This window comes from Hylaeus volcanicus, chromosome 5 (genome assembly GCF_026283585.1).
Source record: "Hylaeus volcanicus isolate JK05 chromosome 5, UHH_iyHylVolc1.0_haploid, whole genome shotgun sequence".
In the NCBI taxonomy this organism is placed as follows: Eukaryota; Metazoa; Arthropoda; class Insecta; order Hymenoptera; family Colletidae; genus Hylaeus; species Hylaeus volcanicus.
This window is the reverse complement of record NC_071980.1, coordinates 21,117,210-21,138,905: the sequence shown is the minus strand read 5'-3', so window position 1 is coordinate 21,138,905 and position 21,696 is coordinate 21,117,210. Positions and strand designations below refer to the sequence as shown.

General features: G+C 35.1%; 1 protein-coding gene across 3 annotated transcripts in view; it reads left to right on the top strand.

The window, feature by feature from the left end:
* Positions 1-21,696, top strand: part of LOC128876309 (uncharacterized) — a 94,463-nt gene that overhangs the window by 63,329 nt on the left and 9,438 nt on the right. For 2 of the 3 annotated variants that reach the window (XM_054122560.1, XM_054122559.1), the window contains exons 7-12: positions 9,428-9,750; positions 14,528-14,879; positions 16,533-16,876; positions 18,789-19,158; positions 19,230-19,479; positions 21,424-21,609. In XM_054122560.1, the coding sequence (XP_053978535.1) occupies positions 9,428-9,750; positions 14,528-14,879; positions 16,533-16,876; positions 18,789-19,158; positions 19,230-19,479; positions 21,424-21,609 (1,825 nt within the window). The remainder of the gene's footprint in view (positions 1-9,427; positions 9,751-14,527; positions 14,880-16,532; positions 16,877-18,788; positions 19,159-19,229; positions 19,480-21,423; positions 21,610-21,696) is intronic. The other variant, XM_054122561.1, reaches the window with a different exon arrangement.

Sequence of the window (21,696 nt, the reverse complement as noted above, 5' to 3'; positions counted from 1 at the left end):
TGGGTTAGGCTCCACTAGCTAAGCATTAGAATTAGGAGTCCTACTATAAGAAAATTCTACGATAGGTAAAGTGTTAACTATTTTTCGAAAATAATCGTGGCCTTCGATCAGTAAGAAGCTTATTAACTTGGCTTAGATCTGAGTTAGGCTCCACTAGCTAAGCATTAGAATTAGGAGTCCTACTATAAGAAAATTTCACGATAGGTAAAGTGTTAACTACTTTTCGAAAAGAATCGTGGCCTTCGATGAGTGAGAAACCTACGAATTCGAGTTCGTGATTTGTGAGAAATAGTGCCTGCAAGACTTTTAGACTTCAGAAAGAGCTTTCCTTGACACGAACGTGAAACCATTGGGTGATATAAACGGGCAATTTCACGGGGATCGAGACCCGAGACCGGCTCGAATCGATATCAGGATCGAAACGCGAGTAATCTAGCTCCGATATCACTCTAAGCGAAAGCGGTCGATGCTCATCGAGTGTGACTAGAAGCGCTTTCGAGGATGCCTCTGAAGATCGAGACTGGCACCTACACGGTGAATCCAGTGGCTAAAAAGAATGTCTCAAAGTTTCTGCTATGGAAACATTGGCGTAGGAGGTAGGACAGTTATTTCTCCGAGTGACGTGATGTCTCTTAAACTATATGCTTGCTGTCCTCCTTGACTTCTCTCGAACAATTTATCCTCTCGAATCGCGAATCCTGGTCGGTGGAACGTGGCGAGCGTTACGTTTGCAATTTTATACGCGTGCTGTCTTTTCCGCGGTATTTTCAATTTTCGGATTCAATTTTTTGATTCAATTTTTTGACAAGATTCAGGGAGACTTTCTTCAAGTTTCTTTATAAGTTTAAACTTCTTTGAGACTCTGAATAGGATATTAATTTCGCGTTTACTATTTGGAGACTTGAAGAAGATGTTTTAAATAATTCTTTGTTAATTCTTTAAGAGCTTTGATATGATAACGTTTGGCGCCTGTTATACACCTTACAATCTTCATACTAAGGAGATGATTTATTTATTACTATGAAAAGGAGTTAGGTACATAGTGATCAAATAAATAATGATTTATTTCTATAATGTATCGTTGATCAGGGTTACATGAAATATCTTACTTGATCAAAATATTATGGTGATAAATATGCATAGATTTTATTATTAGAAATAACACTCCTTTTATGGTGAATAAATTATTATTCGTAAATAAAAATTATTGATACTTTGAAACAGAATTTAAATTGATTTAAAAATATTATTCGTTTGAATGACCAAAATTATAATATAATCGAAATTCACATAAATACCTGAAACTTGTGATTTAATACACAGATAATAATAATTGTTATTATTGGCTGTTACTATTTCTTTTGTGACAAACCATGTTTCTTATATTAAAAGTAATCATGAATATTAAACAAGTAAAATGAATTCCTTTAATTAGGTACTTTTAACTTAATGTTTTAACTTACCAAAAACAATTAAAATTAAAAACTAATCTGTTAGCCTTTCTTCATATTTTATAGGCGAGTAAGGCATAGAATGCTTTGGATTTTATGGAAATAAATGCATCGTATGAAATTCAAGACATTTTGTCTTTTATTCTCCTATAAAATCTGGAAAATAGATTCCAGATTTATTTTTACTTTTATCAGTTTGGTGGTATATTAAAATATATTAGGGTATTTGAATTTAAAATATTAAAAAATTTGGAATTACATGATTTGAGAAAGAAAAGTAGTTCTTTACTATAGAGATAATAACGGTTACATAAATTTCTGAGATTTAAACAATATATTCGTTTATATGCCTCACATCCAATTTATGTAAATTGGTATTTATACTAGAAAACAGAATCAGAATTCCATGTTATAAATTCTAAAGAGTATTTCACATAGCACAAAGTTCATAGCAGTTTGAAACATCAAAAATTATGATTCTGTTTTGTCATATAAATAGTAATTAGCACATGTTGAAAGTAAGATGTATAAACAGATATATTATTTAGGACAAATATATTTATCAAATAAAACCGATAAAGTATGAATCTTTAATCTTTTCAAAAATATTAACAAGTACGTGTTCGACTGCTTTTGTATAAAAATCACCGTTATTGACAATCACAATTCCTCCTGAAATTAAAAGATATACAATAATAAAGTAAAGCAGTATATTCTAAATATGAAAATCGATTTACAAGTAAAGATTGTTTTGGTTTATATGTATTCGGTTAAAACAACAAAAAATCCATTTAAAATTTGTCCTCAAAAAGATTAAAAAGCATTCACTAGAAGTTTCGAAGGAATAGAATCGGCATACTATCGCAGAGCAAAGTTTAAAAAGAATAAAATAGTCAAAATACTATTTGCGAATTGGAAGTTAAAAATGTATCGTAACGCAATGAATGTTAACGATGGGAATACTCGTGACGTTTTAACTTCCTCTAGAGATCTAGTCTCATTCCCACGCGCGTGCGATCATATTCATAATCGACTCGTTCACGATCAAGCATGATTCGATCATTTTGCACTCTCTTTACATCGCTTCGCCTGCACGACACACGCCCTTTTAATCCGTAACCCCCCCGCAAGTACGATGGATCTACGCACGACGGACCTCGTCGAGGAAAACTGAAACTTTTCCTTCGTGGAAATTGGCCAAACTATCCAAAACGGAATGACGAATCTATTTTTCCGAACTATGTGATTGGTCGTGGTGATAACAAGTGTGCGAACTAACAGATTGAACTTTAACGAGGAAATTGAAAATTTTGTACCGTAACGTTATCGTGACGCGTATTGTAGTTGGAGCTGTCTAGGTAATCACGAAGAGGACTGAGGACACTTGAGTAATTTTTCATGATAATTTAAATGTATTCAACGTAACAATATGTATTTGGTATTCAGAACGAGTGACGAACAACCTTACAGTTTGCAATTATTAAATATCGACGTTTCATTTGTATTTTGTATTTAATTTTTCTTTTTGTACAGAATATCCTGATTTAAATTCGTCGATGAATAAAAAAATTATTTGTATTTTTCAAGGCGTAATGTATGGTATTAGTATGGCGATTGCTCTTCAAATTTTAAATAATTTTAAGTAGCCATTTCAGAAATTATTTACATGTTAGAATCTAAAAAATTGAATTATTTATCGAGCTATGTATATACGATTTATAAATGTAGGGATTTTTACCATCTCTTATATCTTTTTAATTAATGTATCATTTGTAGAAATATTCATAACCTTCGTATAAATACAATTAAACATTATTGAGTCTATATAGGGTTCCATAAATGTCTGTTTTAACAATCTTTTAATAGAGTTTCATAAACGTCTGTTTTACTTCAAATTTTAATGAATATACAATCGATCCGTAAATTTTCAAAAACCGATACATAATTTCCAAATTTTTGTAGAAATAACTCCTCTTACTTTCCAAGAAATCTATAGCAGGTATACGAATTTGTTAAACCTTTTTACTTTACCACTATGCAATTATTACTATAAAATTTAAAGAGCAGACCACGACACGCTCGCAACTATTGCGATAAAAATCTATTCCTACCTCATGAATAAATGAAAGTATTCTGTGGTTACAGAATCACTGGATACGACGTACAACTACTTATATTCGAGTACAGACAGAATACAAATTTGTAAAACGTTCATTGTTCAGATTTTGAAATACAGTTTCCTTCTCTCTGTCCACGAGTACTCGAATCGAATACCGAAATAAACAAACAGGTTGTGTCAAATTTTCTGGCTACCCGAACAGCTTCAACGACACTGTCCAATGTGGAAATTGTAAAACTTCCGAATGTACTATGAAGCACTTAATTAATTGACGTGTAATATTTGTACTTAATTAATACGAATTGGAAGGGAACTCGATCGTTCGTATCCTGCCTGACGACAATACCGATTCCTCTTTGTGCACAGATCACTTCACAATCTCGCACGTTCCTTTACTGCATGCAATTCTTGAGGGGGAATTGCACTCTGACTGATGCACAGCTTGCACTCTGTCTTGTGATTATGTGCAGCTGCCCGCGAAACTACTACCACGATTATCATGCGATTAGTGCGGCGTTAGTTGGATCGGAGCAATTAATAGCAGTACAACCATTTTTAGTTTGATTAAGAAAATATTTCTGTCAGACTGATTTTCTGCATATACATATATGTTCATTCGGTAGTTACTAATAATTAGACTGCGGATCTTTATGCAATATAAAATCTTTGCGAACGTGCCTACAAAAATTGAACCTAAATAGGAATTTATTTTATTCTGCAAATATTATAGCATGAACTTTACTTTCAATCTTTTTTATATTCTTGCATATTGTTTGCATTTCGTAGGTTTTTGCACATTCAAATTTCCAATAATTGCATAAAAATCCGCAGTCTACTAATAATATTTAAAACATCTGACAGTTATCCTTATTTGTTATTTGTTACATTATAACATAATTTAATTTGACGAATGTAATAAATATATTTTATCATATTTTATAAAAAATTTAGATCGTCTTTTTACAGCATCTTAGGTGCAAATTATTAATTGTCTCTAGATAGCTCGATAACTACTATGTTCACTGCAAAAGTAGTTATTATCGAAAATAAAGGAAAGGAAATTTGTAACAAAATCTTGTGATAAGTTTTTTCCTATATAGTCAGTTGTTCATTACGTCAGCATTTTAAATTTATGTTCACACTTTCTATTTGTCCAGAACTTTAAATTCAATCTATAAAATATTTTACAAATTATTTGTAACGATTTAATGAAAGTATATGCAGAAAATCTGCTTGACAAAAATATTTTTATAATATCCTGATGTATCTCAATCCTTTGCACTTGGAGCCATCTCATTGCAAAGTATCCCAACAGAAATACAAATCTTTAGTCATACTCTGCTTCAATTCTAACAAAGTTTTATTATTAAGACTCATTTTGACTTTACACGACCACTGATAAAGCTAAGAATTTAATTGGATAATGTTTTAACTTATTAACTAAGCTTACACTTCTAGCTATTTTAATTTATAATGTTCTTGGCAAATGAAGTTTCTTCGTTGATCATTTTTAGGACAGTAGTCCAATTGCCGAATAAAATGTAATTTATTTGCTACGTCTTATCGAAACATTGGATTCGAATAAGATTGAAATTGAATATAATGTTTGGATACATATTATCAACTAACTGGTTTGTTCAAAATGTTTTTTCTATCTCGAAATTGTACATGCCAAGAATTCTCTTGAATTGTAATTCGAGACACGATTAACTCTTTAAAATCGAGATAAATGTTTGAAAACTTCGAAATAACCTTACTTCGATTCTTACGATTGCTTCGAATTGTTCAAATTACAAAGTTTGACAGACTTACCCCATCAGAGAACATTCGAGTGCAAAGGGTTAACCTAGAGTACCGGAAACATAACGAACCGCTCGCAAATAGCGACGAAGCTTGAACCCATCGAACTATTCTCAATACTCACCCTCGAAGCATCTCTTGATATTAAGGGGACCAGAAAGTAATGTCGTTTCTGCAGATGTCGATACTTGTTTATCATTTATCAGCTCATTATGTACCAATTCATTTTTATCGATCTGAGTTTGAAAATTTGCACACTGGATAGCAAAAGGTTGTTGGTAAAAAGTACGAACATAATTGATTAAAAATAAAAACTTGTTATGAATTTATTTGTTAGAATTTAGTGTAAAAGAAACGACATTACTCTCTGGTCTCTCTGATAATTTCGTTCACTCGATCGAAATTCGCTCTAAATCGATCGAAATTCCTCACCGAAGCCCCGAATCATCGAGTCTATAAATCGCTCACTGGCACGTTCCGTTTTCGTCGCTATTCGCGGGTGCGTCGAAGCTCCCTGTAAAAAAGTAGGTTTCTTTACGCTGGCCCGAAGAAAAAACGTGGAAGCTGGCGTTGTGTACTAACAGACACCGTCGATTTATTGCGCCCGTCTCATCTGCGTTCTGCCACCGGGTCGAAACGTAAAATTAGATTCCACGTGGGACGAGTTTACGCGGCGGTTATTTGCTTTTTAAAGTCGACGGCAACGAGACCGCTCTTGTTCCCGTGATTCACGACGATGAAACAAGTGTTTGCTCATTCGCCGACACGATTGTGCGTGAAATTGCGGGGGCACGCGTGCACGAGCCGCCAGACGAGTTTCATTCAGTGATCCGTTAATTGTTCCGTACGATTCCTGAATAGAAGAATTAGTGCTACGTTGATGTTGGAAATGAGAGATGCACCCAGGTTCAGGAAGACTATTAGAAGTGTTTCACGCATCAATTTTATTTGTCAATTAATTATGATTTTTGTTTAACAGATAATACAAGTAAATTAATTTATCGTTTAATATATACGTATGGAACAATATAAAAATCAATTTTTCATTCATTCATTCAAAATATAACGTCTGAATTTTTCTTCGGAAAATCTTGAATTTTTATGGACTGTTTTATAAGCTCAACGGAAAATGACACATGTTTTACATGTATCAAAAATTTGTCGAGTCAATTTAGACCTCGGTTCGTTTGCAATCAGGAGAAAATGAAGACTAGCTTCTTTCTTTGCATTAATTTAAAAAAAAATATATTCTTCTATATAACTATATTCAGATTAGAATTAAAAATCTATTCGCACATTCTAAATACGCAATTTTTATTTAAAATCGAGGTCACGATGGAAAACTTTCTCAAATGTTACGTCTTCTACCACACTGTTTGCATACATACACATCAAACTGATTTTTATTCAGGAAGGATAGTACTTTCGAAAAATGCAATTAAAAAAATCTATTTTTCCATTGGCTGGTCCTCTTAAGGATACATTCTAATGTAAATGTCTAAAAATAGGTGCTTCTTTACGAATTACAAAAGGAAAAGTATAAGTCGTACAATAATAAATGATTTTTATTTAACGATACATATCTTAGAGGGTAAAACAAAATTGTTCGTAGTATAATAAGACGACATTACACATCTTATTATAGATAATATGTAATATAGTATATAGTATATAATATAGATTGACCAAAAACATGAATTTTATGTTAATTTGTAATAAGATTTTGCTTTAACTAATTTGTTTTCACAAAATAGGCTTGCTCTACTTCCAAATTCAACGACTCATATTACAATCATTAATATGAATTATTATTCACTATAATATGTATAATAATTCTTCTTATTATTCCCTATTGGCGGTAAATAAATTGTCCGGAAACTCATATAAATACGCAAATCGCAGACTCAAAGAAAGAATGAAACAAAAGAATAAAACAAGATTATTCTAATGAAGGGTTCAATTTCGCCGATGTTGATACCGGAATGAAACACGTGATGGTTTCACTGTCAATTAAAAGATAACGTGAAAGTCAACCGGACGAGATTAATTTATGGACGAGAACGCAGCGCCAGCTTTCAATTAATGACCACGATGCTCTCGAGTCTTTCGTTCGGAAAAATATCAATCCACCTGTCGGTGCAGTTTTTGTCGTCGAAGAAAGGGGGGACAAAACAGCCGGAACGACTCGAGCTCGATGCTAATTCGTTCCACTTTCACGTGGCTCCGATTCCGCCGATCATTTCCTCGCTCGAAGACACAAAAAATTACTTCGTGATAATAGATCTCGATTCTTTCGTTGAATTCGAGCATGAAACCGGTATGCTTCTCTAGTTTTCCGTTTGTCGTGGATTTAGCCGAGAGTTCGAAAGCATCGAGGTATCGCAGACCTAATTCCGTGGCCTGACTATATCGAGGATGATGGATTTTGAAATAAGGTCTGAGTAAAATGCGTGTAAAGGTTATTCGGATGATAATCGAAGTCCATCATTCTTATATGTATTAAAAGTGGGTAATTACTTACCGTGTCAATGACTTCATTAATTTCAATGGCTTTGAGGTATGTCGAAGGGTTGCAGAGCATTCCGGACCAAAGAAGAATTGTTGCTCACTCTTATATGAGTTATTGCATCAGTTTTTTTCGACTTTTATCATTTTTTACTACTTTATTACATGGAACGTGCGTATTAGTTCTCAAGGTGCAATTTCTGTATAGCAAGAGTCAAGTTATCATCTACATGAAAATTTTAAGTATCAAATGAAAGAAAAATTTGTTTCCTATTATTCGTCAAATAAAATTAATTCATGCTGTTCGAATATTTAATTTGGTTTTACTAAGTTTTATTAAAATAATTAAAATAAAGAATCTTTTGTATGATGTTGTATACGTATATAAATAATTTTCTATCTAAATAGCCACTTTTTCATTGTCAAATAGTTAATTCTATTACTCAAGTTCTAATTTTTATTTAAATAATGATCTTAGTTATCTATAGCTTAAAATGTCTCAAGGAGAAATAGTTTACGAGTGTTATAGAAAAAAGATAATACACACGAGTAGTTTTTGTTAAATCTAGATCAGGGTTCAAGATAACTAATCTCGAAATAATTGGTAATTATTTATTATTACTCCTTTTATTATATGACTTCAAAACCAAGCGTGAATCCTTAACCCATTTGCACATTAGCACATTTTGTTGATCGCTATCGTTAGAATGCACATGTGCGCATGTTAGCTTCAATGTCTTACAAAAATCTTGTAAAGCTATCATTACTAGTTTATTTATCACAAAAAGAAAAGAGAAAATACATTTTGTCAATCAGATAATTACCACGTGGATTTATGAATTTATCATTTCATATCTTATCATGTACATATATAATTAGATTCCATCTTTTTCATTATTATTAACGTACAATGAACTTAAAAAGGCAACGAATTCTTTATTTATGCCATATTAATTCTTACTTTTGTATTTTGAAATATCTTCATTTAATCAAAAACCATCTTTATGATAAAACCGAACTTTCGTGTGATGCAAATAGGTCAATGATGTCTCTGACAAACTCAAAGACCATTACACAATAACGATACAAACTTTTCTCATTTGGTTCAATCCTTGACGAAACTTAGTAATAGAATTAACTATTTGACAATGAAAAATTGGCTACTTAGATAAAAAATTATTTACACACGTATAAAACATCATACAGATTTTGTATTTTAATCATTTTAATCAAACTTAATAAAACCAAATTAAAGATTCGAAGAGCATGAATTAATTTTATTTGACGAATAATAGGAGCAAATTTTTTTTGAAATTACTAGTACATTCTCAAGATCTTAATCAATCATTCCTAATTTCGATATTTCGACCTTTTTATTTCATACTTCAATCTCATTGAAATTAGTATAGTCCTTTCGCAAAGTAAGGAATTGCCAACAGAAATGAATACTTAAATTCAGTCAACCCCTCACACTTTCAAACAAAATTCAATGAAAATGAAAAAAAAGAAAAAAGAAAAAGAACTCGGGACAAAAAGAAACGAAACTCAACAGTGTGCACGAGGACCGCGGGGAGGAGGATCGTCGACGCGCCAGCGGGCAAACACGCGGGGGCGGCGAGGTAGCGGGCCTAGAAGACGTCGGCGACTCCTGCGCCGCGACGCTGACGCCGTCGGTCCCAGGCGCCGGCGGCATCAGGTCGAATCGCCGCGCGAGGCCGCTTTCCCTCGCGGTGCAACCACTTAATTACCGTCGCCTCGATCCGGATCCGAAAATCGCAACCGACATCGTCACCAGCCACCATCCTAACATGACTAGCCAGGAGAGCATCGGCAGCTGCAGTCTGGACGTCGATCAATCTGCGTCCGACCGATCAGGTTGGCTATCTCCTCGATGTGTTGCGTTTTGGCGACGAGTAACGTGCAGGCGTCGGGGCAGAATATATTGGCTGTTTAAGGTCGTTTTGCCTACCAGGTCGACTTAGTCGAATTACTCGAAGTTGGGTGCAACAGATCCGTGTCGGAATTGGGCGTTACTTGTTATTAGTCTTTATTGGAGAGATTATCGAAATGATTTTACGCACGAACCTCATTAATCTGAATAGATCACGGCACAAGGCAGTTCCGATAATGGAATAGTTCTGTTAATAGATTAGTCCACTAGTTATACTTTCCATGAGCCTTTCACCATGGACATCCACGATCGATCATGGCTTAAGGGAGTATCCTGAATTAGGGGTCTCTAAAAAAGCGTTTTTGTGGAATTTGTTTTAGGGTGGAAAAGAATCATTAAATATATAGAACTTTTAAAAATACTTTCATATATATTTAAATAGTCATATTTAAATAGTACAAGTTTTTTCATCAAGAAATATTGAAATTGAGTCGACTGTGACGCGCATTTACACCTCACGCCTTACAATTAAAATCTCCTATCGGCGTGCAAGATGCAGGTCGTAATTTTGATCTCAAACAAAAGAACCAAAAGAAATTTGTATTCTCATACATTTTTCTTGTAAGTGAACCAAGAAAAACTAGAAGAAATGGTAAAGTTTGAAATTATTTTACTGTATTTATAACATTGAAGCGATTTCTTCTTTCCAAAATCACGTTTCTTTTCCAAATCTGAAATAATTTCAAATTTCACAATTTTTCTGTTTCTTTCTTTTGGTTTTTTTTTTTGTTTCAGATCGGAATTTCAATATTTCTTGATGAAAAAATATGTACAGACTATTCAAATATATTTGAAAATATTTAAAAAATATCGATACATTTATTTTTCTTTCATCCTAAACAAAATTCCTAAAAAAACGCTTTCTTAGGTCTTCTAATTTAATATATTCCCTTGAATTATATTTCATATAAAATACATAGTACTACAAAGTGACACTAGTAGCTCATTCCATACATCGTGGTCTTGTTCAGTTTTAATCCTAAAGCTGCCAACGATCAATACATACTCAGTCAAAATACAAGAATATATTTGAAATCGAAGTAGAAGACAGCTAAAGAAATTTACCAGTATATAAACAATTAGTTCTCTACTTCAACGATCGTCACCAAAAATTTCGACAAAGGCGTTGTTAAAATCTGAGCCATTTTAAAAAGAAATTAAAAATACAACAATGAACACGATCGGTTCTATAGTTTTTCCTTATAGTGTTAAACCTGTCGTAGTCGAAGGATCGAACACAGCTCTATACCCACCAAAGAGCTTCAGTACATTTTACACTTTCCATCTAATCCATCTATCACTCTACAAACTTCTCGAGTGGGGCTCAGGTACCTTGCTATATTTGTTCCGGCAGCTATGCTTAGTGCTTTTCAGAGACGGAAAGCCCGAACCTGCAAACACTTCTTCGCCTCTCAAGTTAGACACGAAAACAAGAGAAGAACGGTTAGAGAAGTGGGCGGTCAATATCTTCTGTCCCGAGTGTGGTCTGCATTCTTTGTAGCGCCACGTTCACGATCGTCAAACCACGAAGTGGAACGAAAACAATCTAAGTACTAGACGCTTTTTGGACGGACCGGGTGCAAACTTTATGGAATAATAAAATGGTATAAAGAAATTTTAAAATATATTAAATCAACGTAGGAGTTGTTACGTGTATTAAGTAGATTGAATTACAATACTTGAATTATAGTATTTGTCGTAAATAGCGATGCCAGTCACTGTATTGCACTTTACGACCAACCAGTTTATTACGCCTACGGTTTAGTCTACTTGATATCCAAATGGTACATTCCTGTGTTGATTTAATTAGACTCTTGGTGACATTAACCCTTTGACGAGTGAGCATTTTTCCATAACATAAACAGTATTTTATTTCTTATATATATTTGACTACATAATTTAATGCACAAACTCGTCAGAAATTGTATATATGTTATTTATTTAATAATTATACAGGGTGAGTCACCTAACGTTACCACCTCAAATATCTTTGTTGTTCTTAAAGATACATCAAATATCATAAGGACGAAGTTGAATGGTTCAATGGGGCTCACATGATACCAAAAACATTTTTGTTCTTATGTCCGAAAAAGGGTGGTTCCAAAAGGGTGGTTTAAAAAAATTAAGATGACCTTGATATCTTCAAAGTAAATGACATTAAACCAAAAATGTTTTTGGAATCGTGTAGGCCCCATTGAGCCATTCAACTTTGTTCTTACGATATTTGATGTCTCTTTAAAATCACCAAAGATATTTGAGGTAGTAACGTTAGGTGACTCACCCTGTATATATTGCATATCATATTCATTTTTAAGTGGAAGTGGAATCTGAAAATTATTGTATGCTATTATTTAATAAAATATTTAAAACAGCAAAATATTAGGATGTCCCAAAAGTTTCTTCCGTGGCTTGCACTGAATTATTTTGTGTGGCAGTGTTTATAGGAATAGACAACCTAATTTATTAGATGTTAATATTGTATAACAGTAACGGAGCAAATACCATAGTACTGTGATATAAGTTAATACCACATCTGTACTATCTTTCACTAACCTTGTATGATATGTGACCGCTAATGACTTTATTGTTAATGCGGCCACAATAAAATAAACAGCTACAAAACGAAAAAAAAAAGTAATGGAGCAAAATGAATCGTACGCAATTTAATAATGTAACATTAGACGTAAAATATTGTGTATGTATTACTTATTAATGAAATGGAAGAAACTTTTGGGACAACCTAATACAACGTACTGTATCAGACGAGTACTTACTTCCAAAGTATTAAAATTCACACAATGGAACACCGGCACGCATAGATTGCCAGACACTTCTAATTGATGTAATTTCCTTTAGTGGACAGATGGAAATAAATCAAGGTACAATATCTTAAACTCAATAATAAAGATATAACCGACAGCTAACAAACGATTGCGGTTGTGGATTTGTACTCTAACTTTGGATGCACCAGTGCGTCCGTACTCGTCAAAGGGTTAAGGTACCATCGTCGATCTCACGAGTCCCGCAGGAGATTTAAGTATAACCACCGGAATTCTGAGTTCGTCGTCTGATGACTTTGGACTTGACGCTTGGAAGGTCGCGCGGAGAAGAGCGTCCACCATCCCTCGCGGCGAATTTAAGCCGCGACGATCTTGGAACGTTCAAGGTCGCCGATCCCTCCATCACCTCGCGGATCGTTCCTTTTCGCTCGGTGCCGATCGAAATTAGATCGCAAGCGCACGTAGCAAGTGCCGAGTAGTGCTTCTTTCTAACACCAGTGCCAAGAAGACGAGGAGCCGCTGAGACGCGTTCGTCTCTTTTGCGCGGCGACTCGGCCAGCCTCTCGCCGTTCCAGGGTTATTCCTGTGTCGCGTTTCGAACGGGCACGTTTCGATCGTTTCAGCCGTCTTCGCACGCTTCGATCTCTCTTCCATCGTGGCAGAGTTGGGCAGTGATATCACCTCGCGATTGCTTTTATAACAATCGCTTGCAATCGTCGAGTTAACCTGTAATCATAAGCTAGGTAAACTAACGATACAGCTACACTTTCGAAGCTAACGCCGTCTGGTTATTTGCTGATCGTGGCTATCGATTCATCAATCGTTGATAACTACCGATCATGGATCGCATTTTGCCCAACGCTGTATCGCGGACTCATTTGGCTCGTATTTTCGCGGTGGATCGTGCCACTTTGATATGTTCGGGTCGCTCGACCGAAGGATCTCGTTGCTGAAGTAATCCGTGAGTGCGCGAAGTGTAAACGGAAGGGTTGTTGTCAAGGTTTCATATCAAGCATCAGTGTTCAGGGACTTGAATTCGAGCCCCATGGAAATTACTGGCACAGACTTCACCGACACCAATATTGATCGCGATACACGTCTCGATGTGAACAATAGCACACATTATAGTTGATAAATCTTCAAATTGAACGGTATTTATACCTCCGTGATAATCTTTCACGCGTTGGCTGTCAGATTAGAACACATGAAAATTTCTACATAGTTAAAACTTTGTCTCGGTATTCAATTTGTCGTGGTATTCAATTTGTTAAACTGGTTAATTCACAAACCCGATGTATATTTATTTTCATTATCGTCTCACTTTTGGAATGTTGTCAGTTCCTTACTAAAAAGTCCTGTAACCCATTTCTGGGTGACATGACGTGACGATCCAATTTTTAAGCCTAGTTAATTCACAAATCCGATGTATGTTTATTTTCATTATCGTCTCACTTTTGGAATTTTGTCAGTTCCTTACCGAAAAGTCCTGTAACCCATTTCTGGATCACACGACGTGACGATTCAATTTTTTAACCTAGTTAACTCACAAATCCGATCTAAATGTATTAACCGACTTCGAAAAGAAGAAGGATACTCAATTCGACATGTATATTTTTTCTTTTTTTTTTCATTATCGTCTCACTTTTGGAATTTTGTCAGTTCCTTACCGAAAAGTCCTGTAACCAATTTCTGTTAGCCATGACGTGGCGATCAACGTGCTAACATCGCAGTGTAGGTCGCGATTACCTATTTATTTGTCAATTTTTCGAATTTGTCGTCACTGGTGTCTACGAGGTCTGCGTCGGTCGCTTCCATGGGACAATTGGAAGTCACGATTAAAAAATAGAATCGAGACAAATAGGCGTTCTGGACGATTAGAGAGCGAGACTCGCGGCCTCCAACAAAGGATTTTCCTTTCCAGAAAACACCGTAGACTCTATATCGAAGAAGACCCTGCACAGCTTGAATCTATCGTGCAACGGTGACTCGGTGTCGTCCCCCGAAAAACTCGCAAACGGTAACAGCGATACGCTGCAGAAGTCCCACCTGACGCCAGATGAGAAGTTGAACGTCAGCAATGGTCATCGCAGCAGTCCCGAGCCAGATCAGCTGACAGTGAAGAAACCGAGTTACTTGGGCCTGGCCTGTAGCATCAGCGGCTATTCAGGGATCAATAGGTACGACAGCAAGCTGAGAGAAGGGTTTCGATCGAGGAACAGCACCAGTCCTGGAACGAGACTGATTTCGAGAGACCCCAGTCCGGCTGGTTTCAGGTACGAACCTCTTTGAACTTATTATATACGGAGGGTCTCGCTTGGGAGTCTAGGCCCAGAATATTGGTGTTGTTATTAGGAATTTTAGTGGGATGGAACGACACACAGACACAATGTAATTTCCGATAATTAATTAGAATTTATTATAACCTTTCGCTTGTACATATCAATCCGATAACACTTGCGAGACGAATGACAAGTGAAGTTAGCTGAATACAAATATTCATATACTCGTTTCAAATGTGTTCTCGGCTGCGTATGCCCCATTCATGCTAAATCCAATATTTAGAGATGAACTATGTTAAATCCAAATTTGACAAAATTTTGATAAATACGTTAATTTACTCAGTTGATGTTATATTCTTCATTGCTACATAGAGTATTAACCCTTAACACTCCAAATGTTAATTGTGAATATCGACCGTCAATATTCTCATCGACCTCATTCTCATCATACTTTGACTTGCAAGATTTTAAGTGCCAGATTTTAAACTACAAAAAACGCAATATAGTTTTTTGCTCTTTGATACTACACTATCTATATTTTCCTCACAAAGATAATTTATTTTTCTTCTCGACGTAATTGAAAAATAGATGAGTGTACAATAAAACAGGTTGAGCTCCGACTGTCTTTACTGTTCGCTCGTAACTGAGTGAGGAATATTATTTTTTATTTGTAAATAATTACCGGTAACGACCCAAAAATACATTCGGATCAGAACGCTGCACATCGGTGGCGATTGAGAGGCACCTAGGCTTTGAATAAACCCTAGGCTTTGAATAAATCTGAAGTTTGCGGATATGTTTGTCTTATTTCTCCTGTTGAATATTTTCCAAAGAAGGAAACGAGAGAAACACAACGGTAAACTTCAGATTTATTCGTAGTCTAGCGTTTTGCCCATCACTGCTTGGAGCGTTAAGGGTTCAATTTCCAATACAGAAATGCATACTGGATTATTCCACCTAAATTCCACCACACATATTATAACAAAGAATCTTCTTTTCACGAAGGCTGACTTTAGGGATATTATCATTCTTCGTCTTCCATGGTAAAGTTGTCCATAAATGAGCCATTTTTATAGACAGAATATAGACAGGTGCAATAGTTACACTCATCCCAACCTGTTCCTTTCGATTCCATATACACCTAACTTTCTAACGTCTTTCTAACTTCATCCAGTTTTTCAGGATGTAAACAAACAATACACGTCCCAATTTTTCCTGCCAATTCTCTATTCAATCAACGAAAATTTTATTCCACAACTTTCAAAACGTTTTCTCGTCAACTTCCAATGAACAATCTGCCTTGGCCTGGCTTCTAAGACTAGTAACTCCGGAACGACACTTGGCAAACCAATTATTTACTGCCACGATCCACCAACTGCACTGCCAATTACTTATGACTCATTCCAATACTTGGCGATTTAACGTCTGGCATAATCAACATTGTTACCGATAAAGCCTGATCTTTTGTTTCGCTAACAACATTATATTTTAATCTTTTATTTTGATCTTCTGTTTCGCTGACAACAGGAGTACAACTCGTTGTATTCTAGCTCTGTATAGCAACTTACTTCGCGTATAATTAAATTTAATAAAAAAGAGGGTTTACTGACTCATTCTCTAAAGTCGTTAGTGGTTGGATATTTCCAGATCGAACGAAAATCTCAACGTGCCGGTGCATCCCTATCCACCCAAGAGTCAGTCGATCTCGCCGTTAGCGATGGATAGACAAAACGGTTTCTCGAACGGTTTGAAGGAGGAGTGCAAAGTGGAGGCCTATAGGGAGTCTAGGAGCTCGATGAGCATATGTCAGGGTTACTCGGTGGTCGACAAAGGCGTCATGCATACACAGTTCCCGGATGTCAGCCCGATTCGACCCACCACCCCTTCGAAACGCAGTCCAGGGATGTCGCAAATGATGTCCTGTAGTCAACGAAATAAGTCGTTCTCGTCCCATTTCACAGGGTCGTCTCCAAAGCAAGCTACCGCCAATCGTAAGTGTCTGTTGCTCTGATTATTTATATGGGTGCACAGTGATAGACAGCTATTTAACGGTTTAACCAGCGGCCTATTTGGAAACAGTGTATTTGGAATAGCGTATATGAATTTAAGCTTGCATTCATTTATTAGATAATGGTACTAGGTTTATCGAAAGCTTTATCTATTTCCTTGAATTGGGTATTGTAATAATAACACAATTAACACATTCGCGAATGGTAGGTATTTTACGTTACTAATTTTTTACCGAGTACTGAGGAAAGTAATAAAATTCTGAAGCTGGACATCGCGAATTTGTATCGTTAGGGCCAAGATAAAAATTGCAAAATATAATTTGATACATCAATGTTATAAATATGTAGTGTGTAAAATAAAAAGATTTTCTAAATTTGTTCATAATCAGGAACAGAATTTGAAGTGACGTGAATTCACGTCAGCGGTCGCGAATGTGTTAATAAATTCTAAAAGGTAAACACTGTAATTAGAATACCTATAAATAGGCTTATGGTAAATAAATAATTAAGGTCGATTGATGGTTTTGACAATAAAATCGATTGATATTGTATAAAATTAATTTTTTACGTGTGAAGCTAATAATTAATACATAGTCAGTGTCATAGAAAACTGTATCAAATTAACTTGAATTTTTACACATAAATAACTGACATTTTTAATAGATTACTACTATACCAATACCTACGCGGAGAACTAAGAGTGGATATCACATTGTTACGAAAAAGCATTTCTAGCATGAAGATTGTCATATTTTGTTATAATTTCTTGTAAAAATTTGCCTGGCCTTAAGTGACCAGTTGTATGTTTAATTAATTTTATTTTGACATATTGAACAACATATTAATCACGAGGTTCAGACATTAGAAGTAAAAGTATTTATTCATTATTTCATACATATGTTAATCTTCTTTACATTACACGCACCAATTATAAATAATTGATATATAAATTTGAAATCGTTGATTGATTTGTTTCACAAATAGGTATTTCTGAAGTCAATCAATCAATTTTATAATACAAATATGTAAATACGTAAACATCTTACTCAAATTAATAAGAATGAAATGCACAATAATAAGATAGATCGAAGTCATTAACATTTCTTAAATATTGTTACAAATAGTAGAAGTTGAGAATTGGTCAGTAAAGGAGACATCGTATCAGATGTAGTTTTTATTATGATTTCCATGTAAGTGATCAGATAAGACTATAAAACTAATTTGGAAACTATAATTCAGGAACTAAACATTTCAATAATTTGAACAATTCATATTTCACCCGAATACTTTTTATATGCTAGATAAAAATACCTATTTTTATATAACTAAATTCTTCTCCGGTTGGTAATAGAGTCATTTACCTTCCTATTATAATTAATTGATATAAAATGCCCGTTATTTGTGAGTAAAAAATACTCTTATTCGATACAGAATATCCAATAATTATTATTTTCGCATGTGGGAATCAATTTTATACAATGTCAGTCGATTTTATTGCCGAAACCATCAAGCTCTTTTAAATAGCTGACCGCTATACATATACAGTCAGTTCCATAAATATTTGTACTCTCCATGTCTATTGAAGAAATTTGTTTAAATTAAATGGTAGATTTAATATTTCCAAATAAAATTGTTCACTATAGGTATATACACATATAAAATTTATTCGTGTAATACGTTTAATACCACGTGCCATATTTTCCATTTAATTAAAAAAAGTGTCTTTGAGACTAGCCATTTGTCCTATCATTATAACAACTGATACAAATGAAACGTCGGTAGGTTTAGTATTAATTTAGATAAATTTTTTCGATAGACATATATGGCACGAATACTTATGGACCTGACTGTATGTGTAGCAGTGATTAATACGCATTTTCCTGGTTGTTTGCAGTTTCGAATGCTTCGTTCAGCGAAACGAGTATATTAAACGGTTCGACGGTAGAATCGGATAGTCAGGTCCTGAACAATTCGTCGAGTAGCGAGAAATCCTTCATTCAGCAACGCGTAGAACGGCTGTACGGCCCCGGTGCACCCGCCCAGTTCTTCTTCAAACGCACCACCAGACTGAACTCCAGCAACAGCAGCTTCAACAAGTCCAGCAACAACAACGACGTCTCGACGGACAACGCGAACACGGAGGAGTCCCTGAAGAATCTGCCGGTACTGAGACACTTGAGACCAGAGTTTCGAGCCCAGCTTCCGGTGGTGAGCCCTAGGAGACCCACCGACGGCTCGGAGCAAATCCTGAAGCCCTTGCAGAGGTGAGTTGAGTCGGAAACGTTCGGAGGACGCGAGTCCGCGACGGTGTTATTTCGACTTGTTTGATCGTCAGGGTAACGCCAGTCTCGCGGAAGGCTGAGCAGAAACCAAAAATACTGACGCCTTCGAACTTGGACAGAGGCATCGGGGAGAACAAAACGCAGAAGTTGAACTCCAGCACGGCCAGCATTCCAGATCAGCAGCCAGCTGCGCCGAAGGTTGTCCTACCTGTCCTGGAACCGAGCGCCAGTTCGACGAACGTGGCCAAGCAGGCTCAGAAAGCCGAGAAAGCTGAGGAGAAGGATGGCCATTATTACTTGAAAGTACGTATTTAATTTAATGATTACATTTTATTTAGGGAGCAGGGTTACTCTAGAAATTTATAGAAATCGATTTATTTTTGTTTAAATTTTGTGATATTTCGTGAATTGTTCTAGCCTTCAATCACTAATGAATTCAAAAATCCCTAAAACGGCTAGAGCTATTTTCTTCTTATAAGACTCCGTTACATTTTTTGTTAAAAAATACGATATTTTAGAGGGGTATGTTTAAAAATTGTTCGCATGTCTTTATCATGTATTCGACATCAGATCAATGGTTAGTGACATAGATACATGTTCGAAGAGTAAACCATGAGCAATCTCCATACCGTGCAGAGCCATAGTTTTTGCAGTATTACAACTAAAGCCTTACCACCTTCTCATTGTGCAACAATTTCCAAAAAGTTTGCAACTATATAAAAGTTGGTTCCCTGTTGTTCTACTAAATTGAAACAAAGGTTCCCTGTTGTTGTATTAAATTAGAATATCCTATTCGATATCATACAAACTTCTATGCCTTCTAATGTAGATTAACTTTTTTATGCCTTCTAGAGTACCCTATCCACTTAACTATAGATAAGTACTCCTTACGACGCGACAATTACACTATAAGCATCAGGTTAGTAAGAAAATAATGTCGATTGTTAAACTCAAATTTCAAATGTATTTATATCACGAACAAATAACATTTACTATATTTATAAAAATTAGAGGCACTATTTTCATATTCTTTTTTCCAATATCCACATGAAGACTGACTTTCGTGATGCGCTAAATATTAGGTTGTCCTAAAAGTTCCTTTCGTGAGTTGCGTTCAATTATTTTCTGTGGCAGTATTTATATAAATAGACAATCTAATTTCTTAGACATTGATGCTGTAACAGTAATGGAGTGAAATGAATTGTACACAATTTTGTAATGTAACATAAAACATAAAATATTGTGTATGAATGAATTATTAATAAAACGAAAGAAACTTTTGGGAAAACCTAATACATCAACTGCAAATTGAATTTCTTTTGAGACAAACCCCATCCATCTAATGCTCTAAATAAATACGTCTTGCAGTTACATTGTTACAGGCAAATTTCAAATGTATGAAAATCGATACTATTTTCTTACCAGCCTAGTAGAAGCAAAATATAGTACACCAGACAGAATCGTAGACTTGAAATGTATTATAGACGCGTCGAAGTTATCGAACGCTTGAAAATAGGTACATGTTCTAGAAACATGCCAGAAAATCAATTAATCTGATATTCCTGTCCATATGGATATCGACTTCCATGCTTTTTCTACCAAGTTGTATAATTATTCTACATTTTGCGCTATTTTACATGCATTTACATATCGACCTATAACATTTCGATAAGGTTGAGGCCAGCAGATTGCGAAGAAGTTGATTTTGGTTTACAGAATGAAAAAGTATTTCTGTACATTCAATGCCACTATATTTTTCTTACGTAAGAAAATGTATGGATAAATCCCGGAGTTATGAGGAATTGAAAGGTACAAAGGAAAGGTACTAAAACTCAAATTTTACTCTGTTTTTGTATTTTTCTCCTATTTATAAAGAAAACGTTTATTTAATTCATTTCGTTCATTTTTATTATTGAATTTCAATACTATATAGAAAATTCATATCTGGAAATCTTATCCATACCAAATTTTCTCAAATGTGATTTTCCAGTTTTGCGAGCCAAAATACATAAGAAAAATATAGTGGCATTTAATGTACATTTTGGCTGTAAACCAGTGTAATGTGCTCACTTGTGAATGTGTTGACAACGCGTGATGCATGATTAGGATCGTTATTCGAGAGATGTAATAATAAAATTAAAATAAACAAGACGTGACAATAACTCGAATGAACAGAGTTTCCCGCCAAGTTTGTATTTTTATTGTAGATCAAGCGATTCGCTAATGTTCTCTTGTAAATTGTTTCAGCTGCTGAAACAGGAAACAGACAGGCTTCTCTTGTTAGCCGCGTCAGCGGAAGCGGAGTTGACCAACAGCGATACTGTTGCACTTCCGGAAGAGGCAGCCGGAAAACTGCGCTCAGCTGCTGGCAAGGCAAGGTTACTGGCTTCGCAGAAGATGCTACAATTCGAGGGACTCTGTCAGAAAAATATCGTGAGTTACCTTGTCAATATCGTTTATATTTGAATTTATGCGCACGTTAATAATAGTTATTTACCAAACATAAACATAAGAAAAATA